General features: G+C 39.5%; 1 protein-coding gene across 8 annotated transcripts in view; it reads left to right on the top strand.

The window, feature by feature from the left end:
• DIAPH2 (diaphanous related formin 2) overlaps nucleotides 1–21,989 on the top strand; it is an 807,504-nt gene that overhangs the window by 84,675 nt on the left and 700,840 nt on the right. For all 8 annotated transcript variants that reach the window (XR_012160923.2, XM_073360856.2, XM_073360854.1 and 5 more), the window contains one exon: nucleotides 21,168–21,307. Coding sequence is in view for 7 of the 8 variants with exons in the window: in XM_073360856.2 (XP_073216957.1) it covers nucleotides 21,168–21,307 (140 nt within the window). In the remaining variant the exon portion in view is untranslated. The remainder of the gene's footprint in view (nucleotides 1–21,167; nucleotides 21,308–21,989) is intronic.

Raw genomic sequence — 21,989 nt, 5'->3', positions numbered from 1 at the left:
TAAAGATGTTCTTCCAAAGGAAAGTACATATTTGATCTTTCCTGGAGTGTGACAATGGCAGGTGTCTGTTTTGTGGGTGTGTCTTAATTTGGTATGCAAACTTGAACACTGTACAGAATTAAGGTTACACACACACACTTTTTGTGGTCAGGCCACTGAGATGAGTTACCCCTGTACGGAGCCCACTAACATGTGATTGACAAAAGCATCTTCCAGAAGGGCGTTCATTCTTGATCTGAAGATGAATAATTCACACTGTGGACTATCTGAGGGTTTTTAAGATGAGATTAAAAGTTAGAGACATGTTTGTAAAATGGATTAAAACAAAAGTCACTCAGAATGCCAGGTGAACCTAAAAGACAATAGAATTAATATGTGTGGACCCTCATTAACAGGTCCATTGCTGAGAGTGGAAGATAGCTCCCTGCTGAGAATGTACTACACTCTGTATAGCTAGTAGAGAATCTGTCTCACTTGTATCAGATTTTGGTAGAATTTTAAGAACAGCTTTGGCTGTCTTGATTTCAGTCTCTTATTTGGGGCAGCAGTTGGAAATTTTTTTTTTAATCACCAAATAGTTGTAAAGTCAGTCCATATCATCCACTTGACTATCTGGGAGTGCTGATCTCTTATTGTCTTTTTACTTTTAATATATCCATTGTGTGTGCACTTCTATATACATTATTTGGTTCTATTGATATAAAAGTGCTTGTTTCAGAGTAGTTGAGTCACTTATTTTCTGAGCCCTGATTCCCTAAGGCCCTGAATTGATGCAATTTAGCCCTGTATTATATCAGGCCCCAAACAGTCACGATTATCTTAGACCATGACATTAAAAAACAAAACATACCTCACACATATTGGGTCCTTTTTATTTTTTTCTGGTTTTTGAGGCTTTAGGGTTCAGTTTCCACTGATTTTCTTTTAAATTACACCTGTGAGTGTCACTGCTCCTGGACTGGATAAAATTGTCTAAACTGGCAATGTTGGTATGCATAAGTGTCTTTAAAATTAGTATATTCTAAACAGAGTGGATTGTTTGGCTATAACTGCAGTACAGTAATACTTCCAAATGGCTACTATTACAATGCCTCCTACCATTTTTCCCTTCAATTAATGTATAGGTCATTACTTAAAAAAGGAAAACAACAACAAAAAAACCTTAATTTTTTTAGGGTCCAAAGCCAGTCATTCAGAAATGAAGAAATACCAGTTTTCTGATTGCTTCTGTAACTTTGTTCTGTCCCACATCTGTGCACATCCGTTTTGACTACGACCCTATTAAATTCATGGTCCATTTTGGTCAATTTCTTGGTCACAGGTTTTTAAAAAAGGTAAATTTCATGATTTTAGCTATTTAAATTTGAAATATCACAGTGTTGTAATTGTAGGGGTCCTGACCCAAAAAGGAGTTGTAGGGGGGTCGCAAAGTTATTATAGGGGAGGTTGTGGTACTGCTACCCTTAACTTCTGTGCTGCTGCTGGCGGTGGCACTGCCTTCAGAGCTGGGGGACTGGAGAGTGGTGGCTGCTGGCTGGGAGCCCAGCTCTGAAGACAGAGATGCCACCATCAGCAGTGCAGAAGTAAGTATAGCCACCCTTCCTTCTGCGCTGCTGCTGGCAGGACGCTGCCTTCAGGGCTGAGCGTCTCGCCTACAGCCACCACTCTCTAGCCGCCCAGCTCTGAAGGCAGCGTAGAAGGAAGGGTGGCTATACTGCGACACCCCCACCCCCCCAAAAAAATAACCTTGTGACTCCCCTGCAACTCGCTTTTGGGTCAGGACCCCCAATTTGAGAAACGCTGGTCTCCTCTGTGAAATCTGTATAGTTATGGGGTAAAAGGACACAAAAGACCAGATTTCACGGTCCATGTCATGTTTTTCATGGCTGTGAGTTTGGTAGGGCCCTAACTATATAACAGTCTTCAGTTCCATGATCGCATACTGTGTTTTCCATAGGACCAATGCTTCAGTGATTGCAGAGAATAGATCTAGGTGGGATTGGTAGTGGAATTGAGATTGCATGGGCAACCATAAATCTGGTATTTCCAAACATTCAAGTGCTTGATCTTTCAGCTTAAACTTCTAACGTTATTTTGTATGTAACACAGTATACAACTATTCATTGGAGATGCATTGGGCAAGACAGGTCTGAAGACAATTGCATCTCTATCAGAGTTAATGTGGTAGTGGTTTTAGAAAGATAGATTATGTAGAATGAGAGTAACATGGTTTTTAATAATTACTTTACAGTTGTAGTTAAGTTACATGAGAAATTAGCAGGTGATTAATTATCATCATCGTGTTCCTATTATGCCTCTGGTGTTTATGGAAGTGATGGAGCTCCTCCACTCCTGTATGTTTCTGGCAAGTCTTTCAATGGTTCCCCAGCTGTGCCCCAGGTTTTTCAGTTCGGCTTCCCCAGCTCTTCGCCATGTTGTTTTCAGGCATCCTCGTTTTCGCTTGCCTTCAGTTATGCATCTTATTGCTCCTCTGGTGCTGTAATCAGTTTCCATCCGAAACACATGATCAATCCATCTCCAGCGGCTCCTGGCAATGATGGTGTTTGGATCCTCTTGGCTGCACTGTGTCAATAGATCTTGGTTTGAGATTGTTCTGGGCCAAAAGATATGGTGGGTTTTTCTGAGGCAGGTTGTATGGAATGAAGACAGTTTAGACATGTCATAATTTCTCATTCTCCAGCATTCTGAACTATAAAGTAGTGTTGAAAGTACGGAGCTCTGATAAGTCTCGAGTCTGGTTTTGGTGTTGTATTTTGATGATTTTCAAACTGTATTTAAGCTCCTGAAAGTGTTCCTTGCTTTATTGATTTTGTTCTGGATGCCCTGGCTTGTTCCACTGTCCTCACTTATGGTGCTGCACAAGTATGTGAATGTTTCTACATTGGTGAGAACATAATCCTCTATCAGTACTGCTGATGCTGAGGTGATTTTAAAGGTCACATCATCTGTCTTATTGTGGTTGATTTTCAGTCCAATTTGGTGGCCGAATGTGTTGAGTAGAGTTGTTTTTTTTCTTGTATATGGTGTTTGGTATGTGATAAGAGAGCGATAGAATAGTTGTATCTAGCTACTCTAGTCATATTTAATATATTTCAAAGGTAACAAATCTCAGTAAAAAAATCCATTCCGTCAAAAGTCAGCAGAGTAAGAGTATGTTTTCATGCCTTTTAGAAAACAACCTTTTAGATAATTAAAACAAAGCTGTTAGTCAAATAGTTATTTTTGTTGCAATAACTAAAATATGTCCTCTTGAAACAATTTGCTGGAAAGAAATTTAATTTTAAGAATAACTTCGAGCTCCCTCTGTTATAAATTCTGTACTTGTGGAATACCAGGGTTTGGTGTTAGTATCAGAGAAGTGTCAACAATTCCAAGGGTAAGATGTGCATTTGTCAATATGCACTACTGGTTGAGATTAACATTATTAAGTCTATTTCAGCTTTGAGGAATTGAAATTATTTCTATTTTTCAACTTGTTTTATACCTTCTAAGTATTACATATGAAACAATATTTTGGTTATTTGTATTAGTTTTTTGAGATTAATTTTAATATAGTTGTGTGTGTATTTTTGAGCTTAAATATTTTCATTTTTAGATCTTGTATCTGACTGTTTATCTGCTCCCAGAATGCTAGTAAAGTCTTCTTTTGGTTAAAGCAAAACCATGAATATTAAAGTAATGCTTTTGATAAATTTACTTTGGTTCACATACCTTAAATGTTTAACATCAGTGTTACCTAAACTGCTTACACACTGAAGTAATTCTATGTGGAGACGTATTATTTTTCATGCAGTTTGTGCAAACGTTTTGTTCAAGTTTATCTAGCAGATAAGGAGGTCATTAGGGCTTAAGAAGCAATTACACTTCCAATTACAAAAACAGTTTCAAACTGAAGTATTTAAACTTAAATCATATAGTTCTAGACTAGAGTCAATTCTAATTTAAGTAGTTGACAAAAACCCACTAAAATCAATTCGTAAAATTATGATTTTTCTTACCAGAAAGTATGATTATAGCAAACAGGGACAGCTAAGCAGGACTTGCTGAAGTCCTGACAAAGGAGTTTGTAATCATGTCTCATACAGAGAAGGTTTGGCAGAGTTTTGCATGTCACGTGAAATGGGTATAATTTACAGTAAAAATATACTTGTACCATATATATTTATCCTTCGCACATTACAAATGTATAGCCCCTTGATTTCAGGTTCCTATACATATTACCAGTAATTATGGGATATTCATGTTTTATTTTTCCTAAAAGCAAACTTGGTTAATTAATCCTACCTGCCATTTCTGTATATGCAAGAAATCATTCCTCTTTGCTGAAGAGTGGGAAATCAATAAGAACTTACTGTAGCTGTTGACTCATGACTTTGAATAGGAACCCTCTTCACGACCTTGTCAAACAAAGATGACCACAATTTAAGTGCTAGTGAATGTTTTGATGATCGTGTTTGACAATAGTCCTTTCCTTGTACTGTATGCATCTGGAACTTTGGCTTTTAAAGTAATACATTATACAGCATCAGTGGTCTTACAAAATGGTGTGTGGATTTTTTTGCAGTATTGAATGGTTGACACGTAGGTGTTTTGAAGCATAAAGTCTCACTATCTTTCCATTGCTTGAACTTGAACGTGTCATGCAAATCAGACAAATTACATATATCCGGCATGGTGGAACTCTCCCTGTGGATGCTCAACAGGCTGCTGTGCTCAACCTACACTTGGAGTCCCACATGCTCTTTGCTTCTCGGGTCTGAATAGAGTTCAAGCACGGTCTTGATAACTACAGGCCTCTATATACACACTCGAGGTACAGACCCTATGTGACACCTCTCTTGGCAGTGGGAACCCCGCAGTCCAATTGCATAGGCCCTTAAATTAGTGTCTGCTCTCCCAAGCCCCCCCCAGTAGCTGTTGCATGCTCTTAAGGATTCCGTGAAGCTGTGACTCCTTCAGTTTAGTTTCCCTCTTTGGGGAGTACCTAACAGTGTAAACAAACTACACACAGATTCTACACAGGAATTTCTAAACATGCACACGCCTCACTCGTGTAGAAAACATAAGAGTCTTACAGATCCCTACAAACAAAATAAACATTGTGCATGCAAAACCTTCCGTCCGGGATACTGACCACTCCAAGAGCCCTTTTCAGGGTCCCAACAGAGAGAGAGAGAGTGCGCTTTACTAAGAGCAGACCTTGTCCTTTAATAACTTCCAGTTCTGCTGTCATCTGACCCTCGGCTTCAGTCTCGCTTAGGTGATCCAGGTTGCCGATCCAGGTTGCCCATCAGGTGATCCGTTGCTTGGTTATCACCCATCTGAAGTCCAGACTAGAAAAAACTACTTTCTTGCGGCATGACCACCCTTTGGCAATAACGCCTCTTGGAATTCAGTGCCAGATACAGGCAAAAAGGCAACAGGAAATTGACAGTACATTCTCAGAACCAAAATAATGTTCACAAATCAAAATGACACACACAGGCACACATACTATGTGGTCTCATCTATTTGCTGAATACATTTACTAATTCACATGTAATGCTCTAGACTTCAAACTCTCTATTTAGGCATCCATAATGCTATGGAATAGAATATACCATTTGTACTTGTTATCCCCTTTTATAAAGTGCTTATTCAGCATTAATTATTCTGAAGTCACATGTTTAATGGCACATTAGGCATTGTGTGTGTGTGTCATAACAGCAAATATTCTTCTAAACATCATGTTGTGTAGCGTTGCTATCATTTGTTTAGAAATGAGGGTAGGTTTTGCTGGCTTGCTTATTTCCCCCTCAAACATACCAAGAATCTCACCCAAAAACAGAACAGCCTTTTCAAAATAAAACAAAGACAATAAAAGCTTTGTTGTTTGGCATGTTAGGGTAACGGAGGGGGGCGGGGTCTTGTAGTCAAAAATTTTGGTTAACTAAGGGTTATACTTACCAATGGAATACCAATTTTCAAAGAATTGGAATACAATAAAATGAATAAAGTGTAAAATAGTATACAGGTACTCAGCAATCGGGTAGTAGTACTGCACTGCAGAGTGGTTGCTTTCTTGAAGCACTTAGGTGAATACAGGTAGTTTTCTATATAGTAGGTTATCTTATGACACTAATATCACTATGGGCACTGCATGGCATACACCCAGATCACTAAAAATATACTTAACACTAAAACTATACTGAACATAATTTAATCTTTCTTTGATGGTTCAAAAGGCACTTCAGGATCTTGTAGTACCTCGGTGTCATCGTTATCAACATCAATCATCATTGTAGATTGGGATGAATCTGTAATGGCCCTATGACACACCCTGGAAATTGCTTTTTGAATAAATCCCTAATATCAGCTTGTTTACTTGTCTTCTGTCTCTTTTGCATAAAAGTAGAGTGCAGAATGTGCAATGGCATAACGTCCTGGGCAGTATACTAGTCTCTGTTAGATTGAAGATTTGTATTGCGAGATATCAGAAATGCTGGATAATAGAGCTTTCTGGCTGATAAAGTGCCAGGTAACACAGCTTTTACTGTATTTTGAAAGAGCAATAAAAATTCAGGGCTGGAAGGGAACTCAGGAGGTCATTAGCTCATTGCCCCCGCAATGAGGCAGGACCAGGTATACCCATACCATCTCTGATAGGTTTTTGTCTAATCTTACCTGTTCTTAAAAGCCTCTAGTGACCTGGATTCAACAGCAAAACCTAACCTATTCCAGTACTTGATCTACTACAAGATAGTTTCCTTTATTTATCACCAAAATCTCCCTTGCTGTAGATTAAACTGATTATTTATGGGGATTGTCTCAACAATATTGTTAGCACTGTTACTAGCATGATTATTCTGATCAGTATAGACTGTTTTTTATAGATTGTCATGTTGCAAAATGGTGATAAAGATTACCTAGAAGGGCATTGTACTATCTAGGTGGGCTAGCTTGGTTCTCTGATGCCATGCTGATCAGAGAAATCATTATGTTCCACTTGAAAAAAATTTTTTGTTGACATAATTACTAAGTTCTGTTTATGAAGTAGCTTTCAGGGGGGGAAATAATTTTGTAAGGTTTCCTTAAAATGTATTTGGGCATTGTATTAAGTCAAGCTCTGAAAAGAGGAAGCTGTGAAGAGAAATAAAAGAATACAGCTGCTTATTTCTTTTGATAAGTACAATAGAACTTCAGAGTTACAAACACCTCAGGAACAGCGGTCGTTCGTAACTCTAAAATGTTCATAACTCTAAACAAAACGTTACGGCTGTTCTTTCAAAAGTTTGCAACTGAACATTGACTTAATAAAGCTTTGAAATTTTACTATGCAGAAGAAAAATGCTGCTTTCCCTTCATGTTTTTTAGTAGCCTATGTTTAACAGAGTACTGTACTGTATTTGCTTTTTTTTTTGGGTTTCTGCTGCTGCCTGATTGTGTACTTCAGGTTCCAAATGAGGTGTGTAGTTGACTGGTCAGTTCGTAACTCCTGGAGTTTCTTACTCTGAGGTTCAGCTGTAGTTGTGACCCCAGCATTAAAATAATACTGTAGTTGCTACTGTGCTCTGGATTCTCCCTGTCATACCGTATGAGTAATATCAGCCTTCCAGGGGCCAAAACAGACTTCAGTGCAGAGGTCCAGCACAGGGTACCCTGTACCACTTAAACTTTTCACAGACTGTTTAAGAAGTGCTTGATATGCAGTCTGCACGAGGATAAAACTCAATACTAAATTGGTGAATATCTTCATCCAGATAGTCAATCCTGTGTATTAGTACAAATGACTGTTACTTGATTTATTTCATCTTAAATTTACAGAGAAGTAATAACCTAGGTACATATATGAAACACACCTTATGTTGTCTGAATCAAATTGCAAGGTGCTAACTAAAAAAACAGAAATCAGAATGAGGTGAAGTGGCATTAAGGCACAATGGAAACAGGTGTGGAACAATGTCTTTGTAGACTCTTAAAATACTTCTGTTTCAGAATATCAGAAGTAATCTGATGCTCATTTTGTACCCTATAAGCATTTATGAATTTCAGAATAAGAAATAAAGTAGAGATTTTATATGAAGTGCACAATGGGTGCTTTACCTTGGTAGTAGAATATACGCTAACCTAAACCCTTGCTAAGTGCCATGAATTGCCCTCTTTCATTTTATATTTTTAAGGAATAACATGTCCTGATTATAATAGCACTCAGTTACTGATCTGGACTGTTTACATGAGATATCAGTGTGTTTTCTTGTGTGGTACTCAAATCAGTTTCCATCTTTGAGGAAGGAGTGTTGCTGACTGACAGTTTGACAGTAATCTTGAAGAATGATCAAATTACCTTTTCTAATGTTATGCTGCTATATCTCTTGTCAGATTATAACAATATAATGACTTATATAGCACTAAGTAGCTAGAATGTTCGTCATTTATAAAATAACTTTTTTTAATATAAGCAGAGAGAAATGAATATTCATATCTAATAATTTCATCAAATATATTGCATATATCTGTCAGGCAGACATCACTTGTGATCTCTTAACAGGTACCCCAGTACTGCCTCGTTGTGGTGTAATCTTAGTGGAGTACTCACTTAATGCCAATTTAGGAGTGTCTTGTCAAATGTGGATGGCAAAGGAAAATGACTAAAATGTATTGGAGAGAGGGAGCCTTAGTCTTGTTGCTAAGCCACAGGGCTGATGCTAAGGAAACCTGTCTAGTGTTTTTGGTTTGGCCATAGATGGCCAAGAACACAGAGAAGGTATTGTGCCTTAGTTGACCCATTTGAAAACTGGCATAATGCTTGGCTAACTCACAGGCATGTTAGGTCAAATTAGTTGAAGATCCACAGATAGAAGGATATATAATTTGACTGTATCATTGCTGTTTTCACTAATAGTAGAGTTCACTGTAGTTGTTTACTTGATAAAACACCTAAAAGTATGAATAATAAGGAATGGAGAACTAAATGTGCCTTGTATTGTCATTAGGTATGGCTGTTTCTTTGTCTGAAATATTACACAAAGAAAAATGAAATTCTACCTTTCCTGCAAGGAATTAATCATCTGTGCTCTTAGTACTAACAAGAGAAAAAAGGCATTAAAGCAGAGCTTAATAGGCTTTCAAAGGTGTCACTAGGAAATTTCGCTGTTGGCTGCCATAACGCAGCTTGCCACTTTTCTTCTGAAACAGATGTGCTTGACCAGCCAGTGTACCCAGCTTTGTTACAAAGTCATTCAAAATGTAGCTGGACCCTCCATTATCTTAGCAGAAGACACCCTCACCCTACAGATAGGACTGGAAATGGTGAACCGAGTCACAAGGAGCAGATCCTTTAATATAAGCAAAAGGTACCAGCCACGTCTGTCATACCTACCCACTGAGAAATCTTGTGTGAAAGGTTGGATGCAGGCCTCCACAGCCTAATGACAGGTTTATCCAAATAATCAATTCATCTGTTGAAATGAAAAGCACCAAAACTCTTTCTTGGAGTGAGAAAGGAGCAACTATAAAACCAAATGGTTTTGGTTAGTGATATGGTTCCTTTTGGGTGATGGGGTGGGGATTTACTTTGTTTGATGAACCATGCAATATTCACAAATGCTTGAGGACCACTCCCATGTATATAAACAGTGTGCATGGGCAGTTTGAGGCATTCAGCCCCTGTTGGAGCTTGGCTCATACATGACCAGGCAGTTCTATGGGTTGATACCAATTGAAGAACACGAGGTGCTCCTTAAAAGGAACAATAAAGCCTCTCTTCTAAAGAAATAATTCATCAGCTCAGCGTCTAAGTAATCAAACTGTAGGGCAAAGACCACGAGTATTCAATAGATGCATCCTCCATGAAAATACATATTTGCCATTCTTTGTTTCTCTGAGTAGGTTTGCATATATTTTCCTAATTACAGTATTGTCTTCTGAACCTTTTAAAACTGTTTCTTTTGAAAAGCAGATATTTCTTTTTCACTTATATGGAGTTGTTCTAGTGGGAAGTATTAAATGTGACTCCTTTTTAAAACGTGTTTTATGTGGTAAACTCTGGTATGTTAAAAAAAAATTAGACCATTCAGATGTTACTTTGAAGCAACCTATATTGATCATGAAATACATACTGTACATCACAAAAAATTATTTTAGTATGCCTCACTAATTGGAACAGCAGAGGGAAGCTGTCCCATAAGACCAGTGAACAAAATATACAAAAGGAATCTTAAACCGCAACAAAGTAAGATGACTTCACTGACAGTGCAGACCATATTTACCAACATGAGCATATATATATAAAAACAACGATCAGAAAGTGTGTGTATATATAATTCACTACTTTCCAAGTGTATAAAAATACTGTGTATATAGACATATATAATTTAGAATGCCTAGCACATAAAATTGTTAATGCAATATAAATCTCTTCATATGTACACATGTTGTACAGCATGGTTGACGTCCTCCTGTTAATATTTATGAAAAAAGAAATCATGTGAAAGACAAAACTAGGTTGTTTAGAGAGATTGCTCTAACAAAAATGTGTTATCTGAACAGTTAACAATGTCCTTGAAGGGAAGCAACATATATGTTTTATCTGAGTGCAAAGTAGAAGTGTTCATCAAATGTACTCGATATTAAAATTTCTACCTCAATAGATTCTACTAAGCTCAGTAACATTCTTCCGTGCTAAAATGTCCTACAGGTTGCTAGCTGCAGTTAGTGTTGCAAAGCTACCTGAATAGGTCATAGAACTACAGTCAAATGTCCAGCTGCTTATTGTCTTGTAACAAGCAAACAAAATTAAAATGACTCAATTTTCACTACTGTTATATAATTTACTTTTTCTAAGTTGCAGTTGTCAAGGCTGATTCCCCACTCTGGCACTTTGAGTGTAGAAGTTGGGGGCCTGCAAGGATTCTAAAAGTTAATACTGGCCACTGCAGGCTGGTATTAAACTTCTAGGGTTATAGCTTTTCTCTGACCTCGGGATGGGTAGATGCTGCCACCACCCAAGTGCAAACACCCCCACTTCCCCTTTTAAGAACCCAGGAAGGAGCATTTGGCAATTCCTTCCTGTGGGGTACTCTCAAGCCCTTTCAGCCCCCCTCTGGGGAAGAGTTGAGAAAGAAAACAAAGGAAATCAGCTGTTGCCACCAGCTAATTAAACAACATATACATAAACCTCTTAGGGAACAAAAAAACCCAATTGTGTTCTTAAAGTAGGTAAATTTTGCTAAAAACGAAAAGATAGAAAATACATCTGGAACTTAAGCTTTTTGCTAGATCTTAAAAAAACAATTAAGAAAATTAAGCATGAAGAAAGCTCTCTTGAGGTTCAGCTTAAAGGTTACAAGCAAAACAAAATGATTTGGGGGTTAGCATAGAGGAGTCCATGATTTGGGGGTTAGCATAGAGGAGCTAATAAGAAAAAAAGAAGAGATAAACCTAATCACATCTTCCTTGACATTCCCTGATCTACATACATATTTGGGGGTTTCAAATAAGTAGTCTTTAGGTATGATCTGATGTTCTTTCATATCTGGCTTAAAGCATCCTAGAGCATAGTTCAGCCCTGTTCCTGCTCTGCGTCTCCTCTCTCTCTGGAGAACAACAACAGAACAACAAAGGGAAGTTTTTTCCCAATTTTAAAAAGTTCTAGCCTTCCCATTGACTCTTTTGGTCAGCTGCCCACTCACTTCCCTTTACCTATGCATGTAGTCAGAGTTTTTAACCCTTTACAGGTAAAGCAAGTGGAGAACAGCTACCAAGAGGGATTCTATAGCTAACCGGCTGGCTGGGTGTCCACAAAAGGGAGCTACCCCCCACCCATTTATCACAGCAGTTTAGTCAAGAATTGCATGGTTTAATTGGATTTTTTTCCCTATGGATTACTGCACATAATCTTTTCCTTCAGTAAAGGAAGGACAATATGTAAGATAAAGTAATCATTGTGTGGGGGATGGAGACTGTCATCAAAGATGGTAGTACCTGATAAACTGAGCTTGAAAAGAAAGGTTGAAGTAATCAGTGTTTCTCATATTGAGAGATCAGTTGTGAAGGAGTTGATGATAATTCGTGAAACACAAGAATCGTTTAGAATCAATGTCAGTAGGCAGACATAAACAGTATGTGAAATGCCAGTGGTGGTCCATCCAGTCTTCCTAACTTCACTAGCACCCGTAGCCTCTAAATGAGTTGAATTGACGCTTCTGTGCTAAACTACAGTGTTCTTAGTGAGTGAGTCCAGCTCCTATGTTGCTACAGTTTAAGGATAAACAGGGTGAAAGATGCTATTAACACTTTTAGGTTTGGAGACTCTAGGAGCACACAGAGAACAAAGACAGTGACCACTAACAGAGTTACAAGGAAAACGTCTTGTTTGTATTATAAGTTTTACTAAGCAGATGATTAAGGTTAATAAGTACAAATGCTGAGAAATTCCATGCAATAGACAGTGCTGTATTCATACTCATGTACCCAAAGAGATCAGAGTCTCGTGGATCTTCAACAGGTGGTCATTGATAGAGCGGTGATGCCTGCTGGGGTCTTCCCAATGGGGTATCCCTTTTTATCCTATGTTATGACCACATGCACCACCTTTATCTGTGGGAAGGTTCCACCCTCCTCTTCCTTATTTGTACTTCCACATCCCATAAATTTTGGGGTGCCATGCTTCTCATATACTGTTCAGTTTCTTTTATTCTCATTTATACCTCATTAACATGGACACAAACATGCTCCATTTATAACTTGCGGTAAGAGCAAAATTTATGTATTAAAGTATTATGGCAAAGTATTCTGGAATGGTGGCTAAAGCATGAAGGGGTATACGAATGTTTAGCATATCTGGCACGTAAAGCCGGCTACAAAAGTGCCATGCGAACACCTTTTCTCACTTTTAGGTGACAAGAAGCGGGCAGCATTATCTCCCGTAAATGTAAATAAACTTGTTTGCCTTAGCGATTGGCTACAGAAGAAGTAGGACTGAGTGGACTTATAGGCTCTAAAGTTTTACATTGTTTTGTTTTTTAGTGCAGTTATAAAACGAAAACATGTACGTCTGTAAGTTGCACTTCCACGATGAAGAGATTGCATTTCAGTACTTGTATGAGCTGAAGTGAGCACGGTCTACTTTGTATGCTGTGTTGTAATTGAAACCAATACATTTGAAAATGTAGAAAAACATCCAGAATATTTAATAAATGTCAATAGGTATTCTGTTGTTTAACAGGGCAAGTAAAACTGTTATTAATCATGATTAATTTTTTAAATCACGTGAGTTAACTGCGATTGACCTTCCTAATTTCCACCAATGCTAGTATTCATTTATCTTTGATCCTTATTTCCACCTATTGAAGAAAACCATATATAATTTTTAAAGCAACAGTAACTAACGAAAATATTAAAATCTATAATATGTTGATGCTTCTGGAAAGCATTACCTGAGGGCAGAAGTTTATTTAAATAGTGTGTTTGGAGGAGGTGTCCACCAGCTTAACAATATAGGGGGGGGTGTGTGTGTGCGTGCTCGCACGCGCACGGGTATGCTAGTAACAGCACCAGCACCCACTTCTGTTTTTATCCATGAATTGCAGTCCGATTTGGCCATTCATATATGCATCACCACACACTGATTACTTTGCATCTCTACCAGATGCAAATATACCAAATAGTGCACTGTCACATCTTGAGAGAATCCTAACCTCTGGTGCTACTCAGTGAAGCAGTGTCTAACTGAATAAGGCTTACGCTGATGGAAGCATTAAAGATCGTTCCATGTCTCAGTAGCATAATGTCTGTGGAGCACTGTTCAAATCCTTGGTGTATAGCGCATGGAGTGGAGAGCATAATATTGGTTCCTGTTCTCATTTTCAGTGTACATTAGCAGTTTTCTTTATTACACAGTTTACTATTGAACAGAAATAATAATGTTCTTGTCATGCTTGAAGGAATGTTTAAGCGCTAACTGTAAGTATGTGATTACAATAATATTCATTGTGCTAGGCACTTCCCATCCACACAGAGCTTTATAATCGAAGTATACTGGATCGACTGAGGGTGGGGCAGAGGGGTATAACACATAAGCAGAAAGAACAGTATGATGGTAGTATGTCATGTTAAATTCCACAATCTTTTTGGGGGTGGGGGCTGGAGTTAGTGAGGAGGGGATAAGCGAAACATCAGGATAAGACAAGGGATGGGAAAGGGAATGTTGAAGGGAGAAGGGTAGGGGGGAAAGGGCAGTGGAGGAAGGAGGGAAGAGTATGAAGGGCAGGTGTGAATGGCACTGATGTATAGAGACTAAGGGAGAGGCTGGAGAAACAGCAAATGAGCACTGCAGCATTGCACCTGAAGACTTAAGTCACCCATTTACTGTGACAGACTGCCTACACACCCTCTTGCTTGCAACAGAACCCTACTGTTGCTGCACATGTGCATTTCACTCTGGTTGGAGTGTTAGTTTAGCTTGAGCCAGGTTGGAATTCCAAACGTAACTATTGATAACTTCTGAAATAATTCTTCCTCAAAGGAGCAGGGTTGGAGTGACAGGTTGAGGCCCAAGTGTGCTCAAAAACAGTTAAAAGAACCAGATGATTTTTGTAAACTTTTTTGTGGGGGAGGAGGGTGTGGATTTTTCTGAACTGCTTGCTGAATTGACTCAAAATTTGGACCACTAACCCTACCCCACATGTCTGTGATCATCTGAGCAAATTTTGAGACAGTCTCCGGGTTTTAGAGAAATTAGACTCCGAGTGAGTGAGTGACTCTCAACTATAATTATAGGAGAGCTGCTGCTCTGCTATAATGTATCACTCCTGGGGAAATTCTGCACCACTGTGCATGCGTAGAATTTGTCTCCCACAGATTTCTTTGCTTCACCGCAGAAAAATGACTTTCTGATGGGGAAGCGAAGGGAAGCTACATGAGTGGTCATGCAACTCTCCTCAGCAGTATGTTTTGGGTGCCCAGGGCAGCTGACAGAGAGGTAAATCACTGTGGAGCAGGGAGCTCCTACCCTGCGCTGGGCTCAGGTGCTAGTCCTGGCTGGTCTGGATGGAACTTCCTCTTCCCCTGCATGGCATTTGGGGCTGTGTCAGACCTATCCCCAGATGTCTCTCCTGGCTGTAGGAAGCTCTGCAACTCCCCTTCCCCCCCACATGCTCCCTGCACCCATTGCTCTTCAGCTGCAGGGGGAGGGGGTCACTGTACAGGGAGCTGCTCCTCCAGCTGTCCTGCCCCTGTGTATCCAGAATCCCCCGGACGAGCCCCACTCGCCCTGCACCTGGACCACCGCAGTGAGCCTCCTACACCCGGATCCCCACTGTCCTGAGCCCCACTCCCCCAGCATCTGGACCCTCCACTGAGCCCCCCGCACCCCTGAGATTAGCTCTATCCCCCCCACACCAGACCCTCCACCCTGCTGAGCCCCAACCACCTTCACCTGGACCCCCCTGCAGAGTCCTATTCCTGTTACATCCAGAACCCCCCAACAAGCCCTTGTGCATGCAGATCCCCACCACATGTGGATCCCACACTGAGCCACTTGCACCCAGATTACCCTACACAGAACCTTCTCAATCTACACTTGGATCCCCCCACATTAAGCCCCTCCACACTTGGATCGTGCCTTGATGAGCCTGCTTGCCCACACGTGGTCCACTTGGCATGGAGGGGCATGGCCCTAGAGTGTTTCTGGGGCAGGCCTGGTCCTTGTGCTCTGTCAGGGTTGGTTGCAACCTCATCACTGAGTCCATGTCCTGGGGAGAAGCTGCACAGTGATCTCCCATCTCTGTGCAGTCAGTGGTCTGTGCTTCCCAATGCCATGCTGGAATCTTCACATTGATTCGACAAATAAAATGTGCAGAATTTTAAAATATTGTGTGCAGAATTTTTATTTTTTAGTGCAGATTTAATTTTTTGGTGCAGAACGCCCTCAGGAGTAAATGTATTTTAAAGACATGATTGTGTTCAGCCAGTAGAGGAAGATTCTGAGAAATAAGCTATCTAAGGACTCTTAACTTGTAAGAAATTTAACTGTCCACCTGAAAATTTAAAAAGTATGTAAGTACTTGTTTGTGGTCCTTAAAATTCACATTTGGATATCTCTGAAACATTATTGAAGTAAAAATAACAAGGAGTCTCATGGCACCTTAAAGACTAACAGATTTATTTAAGCACAAGCTTTTGTGGGTAAAAACCCTGAAGAAGCGGGGTTTTTACCCATGAAAGCTTATGCTCAAATAAAGCTGTTAGTCTTTAAGGTGCCATGAGACTCCTTGTTTTTGTGGATACAGACTAACACGGCTACCCCCTGATTATTGAAGTAAATTTTTCATTGATTGTTTTGATTGCAGGTTGTGAAGTGATCCTCAAGTTAATTGTAAATAAGTCTCCACTTAAACTAGAGTAAAAATACTTAGGGACAACTTCAGTCAGGATGAGTTTGGCCCATGGTGTTAAATTAAAATGTGTAGAAGATACCCCATCTCAGATTTAAAAAGTTAGTTTGTGTAAGACTGCTTTTTACTTGTGCTAAATTCTGCTACAAGCACTGTGAGCTCAGTATATCAGCTGACCCGCAGTTTTCCTCCCCATTCCCACCATTTTGGTACTGCATACATGTTGGTGGGGTGGGGTGGGGAGAAGGAGGATTAGTCAAGATGCAACAATTCCCTCCTAATCGATTTCAAATTAAGGAATAAAGCTTTTTGTTCCTCTACTTTTGGTACAGTGTGACGCACACTAATTGCTAGCTTTTGCATTATGTTTTAAAGATCAGAAGGGTATACTAGTAACTTTCATTAATCTCATACAGAGCAGCTAATTAAAATTTGTATTATCCATCCATTTTCTACTTTTTTCCTATGTTCTATATCAGAACGGGATTTCATTAATCCACATATTGCAATAAAATTCTTAAATAATTAGAGCTACATTTAAATCACTGTTCACAGATAGGTTTTACAGTACAATACAAATTTTCAGAAGAGCTTTCACTGATTTGACATGTTGATCCTTAAAGTGACTGAAGTTGAGAAGCTGGAATAATTGGGGGGAAAGGGAGAAGACTTCTTAAATCATTTAAATTTTTAAATCCAGTTTTCCCCTATGCATAGCCCCAAAGAACTTGTTGATAGCTGCAGATAAGTATCTTATCAGATAGATGGAAAACTGCTTGGCTGAGTCATTGAAAGTTTTTCAATACCGGGAGCCTCCATAATCCCTGTTAGCATCTCCAATGTTAGTGTTCTATTCAAAATGGATTTACAATGGAGCAGAAGTTGCTGGTTTACTCTAAAAACAAGTGTTCAATGTGGAATTTGTTCTTACTCTGAATTTTCTAACTAGTGTGTTGTTTTTTCTTCCCCTGAACATTTTATTATTAGGAAGTTGTTGAAATTGGGCTCTGGATGAAAATTTGGCCATGATACCCCTGCTTCACATCAGTGACTGAAACATGGTTTTTGAAGGCTATTTATATAAAAATCAGAGGTGCATTCTGAAAGATAACATGCAGTCGATAGGGTTTTATATTTACTTAGGGTCCTGTTTTGCAACTATTAATATTATAGCTGAAAGTCTCTGTCGCACACCCAAAGCTGATTGATGAGCTTGTACATGAAATCTTATGCAATACAGAACCTTCTCCAGTAGGAGCTACATTTTTTTTCTCCTTTTTTAGTTCTGGTACTGAGAACTTAAATTGGAGTTGCACATAGCTGCTTACAGAAGAAGTCATAAACAGTTTCACTTGTAATCCTCCCTTTCATTCAAACCCCATCCTCACTTATGGTAATTAAAAAACAAAAACAAAAAAACACATAGAATCATAGAATATCAGGGTTGGAAAGACCTCAGGAGGTCATCTAGTCCACCCCCTGCTCAAAGCAGGACCAATCCCTAACTAAGTCACGTTTGTGGTGTTGCAGTTAGGTTTGGCACATGTAAGAAACCAGACAAAAAAGCAGGGAAATAATCATTCAAATCAAGTCATGTGACATCACATACCTTCTTTAGCATGAGCACAAACTTCACCATAACCGCAGCTACCATACCCCACAGACCAGAGCTTAAACTCTAGAGATCTCAGTCATCCAAAACCGCTTTTAGCCATCTCTTTACCACCCAAAAAAATCTCCTAATGTAGCCAAGTATGACACCAATTGTCCATAAGTAATAGGGTTGGAAGGGAAAATAATCATAGGTGCATGCATAACTGATTAGATTGCAGGGGAGATTGGGCTGTGGTATATGGTCTTTGGTGCATGTGGTGATAATTTGTGTATTTGTGGGTGGAGGAATAGAGGCATGTGCTATTGAGTGGCTTAAATTTTCATTTAGTTACCTTGCTTTTGACTCGTGTGTGTGTGTGTATATATATATATATATATATATATATTTTAAAACAGATTAAAATTGTTAATGTAGTAAAGTCAAGCACGTGTGTTGGGTAATGCATGTGCTGCCTTTCTTTGGCATTAAGATAGTCTGACATATCTGCCCTGTTCCATCAGCAGGATGGAACTTGCTCAAGCAATAAATCAGAGTTGTATAGTGAAGGCAACTCTCTTCTGTAAAATCAGTTGCATTTGTTGCAGATATATTTAGGGAATGAGGCAGGGAACTACAGGAAGAGGCAGGCCCAAGAACTATGAAGAGGCATGAAGGCAGGGATTTGAGTAGTTGGAGATGGTTCGACTTTTGCGTGTCTAGGTCACAAATAAGTTAATATGCCAACTTTTGAAGCTGTAATGCTGGTAAAAAGACAAATCTTCTCTTCATTACATAAAAAGAAAAGGAGTACTTGTGGCACCTTAGAGACGAACCAGTTTATTTGAGCATAAGCTTTCGTGAGCTACAGCTCACTTCATCGAAAGCTTATGCTCAGATAAATTGGTTCGTCTCTAAGGTGCCCCAAGTACTCCTTTTCTTTTTGCGAATATAGACTAACACGGCTGTTACTCTGAAACCTGTCTTTATTACATATTTATCTACTTAATTGATTAACTTAACACTTTAGGAGCTTTTTGTAACGGTTACTTGAAACCTGTGCTTGAAAATCTCAGCAAATGACCAGCAGCTGAAATGAATGTGAAAACTGTGTTTCTGCATGCAGTTCCCATAAAATTGGATAGATAAGCCAAGGAGTAAACTGATAAATTTCACGCTTCCCCAAATTTATTTCTTCCAATACTACCTCAATTTCCATGGAGGATGGGGACTAGAGCCCGTGAGCTAAAACTCATCAGAGCTTCCAGTTGCAGTTTGCATGGAGACAACCAAATTTCAGTTCTTACTACTACTTATGTAATAATACCAAAGCTATTAGTAACTCCTGTAACCCAAGCTTCTTGATATCTGATCACTAGACAATCGTAAAGCTTCAACTCTGCTGAACTTCATATGAAATCAAGAATGTACGGAAACTGATATGCATCTTCAGTGGCGGATTTGGGGTTAATGGGGACCTGTGCTCAGCTTCATTTTTGGGGCCCCAAGAAAGAGAACATTCGCTCTTATCTCCCCCATCCCTGTTTTTCATTCTTTTTTCCTTCATCCTCGTCCTATATTACAATTAATAGGAAGTAAATGAAAATAAAGTGAGGTACCTTAATTGTTTTTGTAGTCTAACTTTTTTTTCACAGACCTCTTGAAAGTTGCTAAGGGTGGAGGCAGACCATTTATATGATCTTTCCAAATATTGTTTGTACTGTTAGCTAACTATTGTAAAGTGCTTTGGATAAGAGCACTTTACTTTTTTTTTTAATTATTATATAAAAAAACATTGGGGTGCAGGGTCTGGGCAGGACTTAGGATGTGGGAGGGGGCTCAGGGTTGGGGTGTGGGGTCTGGGAGGAGGTTAGGGTGCAGGAGTGGGCTGGGTGTGGGGTCTGGCCAGGAGTTAGGGTGTGGGAGGGGGCTCAAGGTTGGAGTGTGGGGGCTGGGTGTTTGGGGTGCGGAGTCTGGCCAGGAGTTAGGGTGTGGGAGGGGGTTCCGAGCTGGGGCAGAGCGTTGGGGTGTGGAGTGCTTACCTGGGGAAGCTTCTGTTTGATGCGAGGGGTGCAGGTGGGGATGGGGGAGCACAGGAGCTTCCGTTTGGTGCTTAGGGCAGGGGTGGGGATGGGGGGGTGCAGGAGTAGGGCAAGGGTGTGTGTGGGGGGGGCTGGGTGTGGGGAGGTGCAGGAGTCAGGGCTGGGGTTGTGGCAGGGAGCAGGAGTGAGGGCAGGGGGCTGGGCCGGGTGTGTGTGGCCAGCTCACTGCCCTGAGCCGCTCAGGGTGTTGGCTGCCTGGCCCGGGGGCCCTGTGCCAGGGCACTGTGTGTTTCATTTTAAATCCGCCTCTGTGCATCTCCCCACATTTGTAGAAAAAGTCCCCACAATTCTTTCCCAGAAATAATGTCTTGAGACAATTGTGTTCATTCCTTCCTTCCTTCGCCCAGCTTCATTGTGTTACTATAACAGATAATGAAGTGCAGGATGGGTGCAGAAAGCTGTAGAGTTATGAAATATTGATGGGATATCCCTCAGATACCAAACTATGTACGAAGGTTAATCTGCCTGGGAGTTGTTTCCTTTCCTTAAATAGGATGTCAGGTGGATTTTCCCATATTTACATATGATGTGTGGAAATCTGTACATTAAAATCTACCTCTTATTTGTATGTTTCATAATGTTAAATATTTTTTTAAATAGTCAATCCTTGTATAATTTGAGTAAATCTTTTTTCTCAATTTTGTTTACTTTTAAAAAATGAGTTACTTTCAAATCCATGGATAAAATCTTAAAATAATGTACACTATTTTCTTCAAACATCATGTCACAGATTAATTTTAGCTCTTAGGGAATTTTATTTAAGCCTTAATATATCATGTGCTATACGTCACTATTAGCTGCTACTTGGGTGATAAGTTTTTTAAATTTCTTCTCTGGAGGATGGAAGAAAATTTTTTATGTGCACTGGCCTTCTTGCTAGCCATACAAGGAATGTTACTGTATACAGCCTTGTTTCCACTTGTAAGTCAGAAGTTTGGATGCAGTACTCTTGCCAGATAGAAAGAATGACCATTCTAGATGTGAAATTTCACATCTGTATTTGCTTAAATATATTCGACTAATTAATGTAATTTGGATTCTGGCTATGTTCAAATTTCATCTGTTTTTTTTCTTTTACAGGGAGGATTGAAAAATAGCAAGCATGAGTGCACACTGTCTTCACAAGAATATGTCCATGAATTACGATCTGGTATCACAGAAGAAAAACTTCTTAACTGCCTAGAATCTCTCAGAGTGTCTCTAACCAGCAATCCAGTCAGGTAGGAGATATGTTTTACTTTATAATAACAGAGATATGTAATGGTGTTAATTGTATATAATAAATTGCTCTACCATATGTAGGACCCCTGTGTGAAACATGTTATAAAATCAGTTAATTTCTTGGATTTCAGTACCAAGATTGAAGTCTAAAAGTACTGTGAAAAGATAAATGATCATAATGGTTAAGTGTGTAAGCCTTCTTTTGAAAGGCATAGGCTTTAGGTTAAGCACTGTTAAGAGGGAAGTGTCTAAAAGCAGAGCAGTAATCTTTATAGTTTCAGACTCTGCTAAACAATGTTTCTTAATGGAAGCTTTAGAAACCAGAAGATTTGCTGCTACTGTTTAAAAAGCACATAGCTTTTCAAATTGCTGAAACGATTGTTTTGGTTGAAGGAAGGGAAATCGTTTGACATCAGAGGTGACTGGTAAATCAAGTTGTTTACCTCTGGTGCCAAAGGAGACACTGGTGCAAGCAATGAAACCTGCTGACTAGTAAGCTATGAATGGTTTTATGTATATTACCATATGGCATATTTGCTAATAGATGTGCCCCAGTGGCTTCAGTATGTCTCCTCCTCTGTGCACAGCTTTAGAGTGAGAATGCACAAAGGATTGACATCTGGGCTGACTTTGAATTTGTGTCCATGTTTATGTGAGGAATATTGGCTGACTTTCCATACC

Source organism: Lepidochelys kempii, chromosome 9 (assembly GCF_965140285.1).
Source record: "Lepidochelys kempii isolate rLepKem1 chromosome 9, rLepKem1.hap1, whole genome shotgun sequence".
In the NCBI taxonomy this organism is placed as follows: domain Eukaryota; kingdom Metazoa; phylum Chordata; order Testudines; family Cheloniidae; genus Lepidochelys; species Lepidochelys kempii.
Note: the sequence above shows the minus strand (reverse complement) of the source record. Positions and strands in the feature narration are given on the sequence as shown.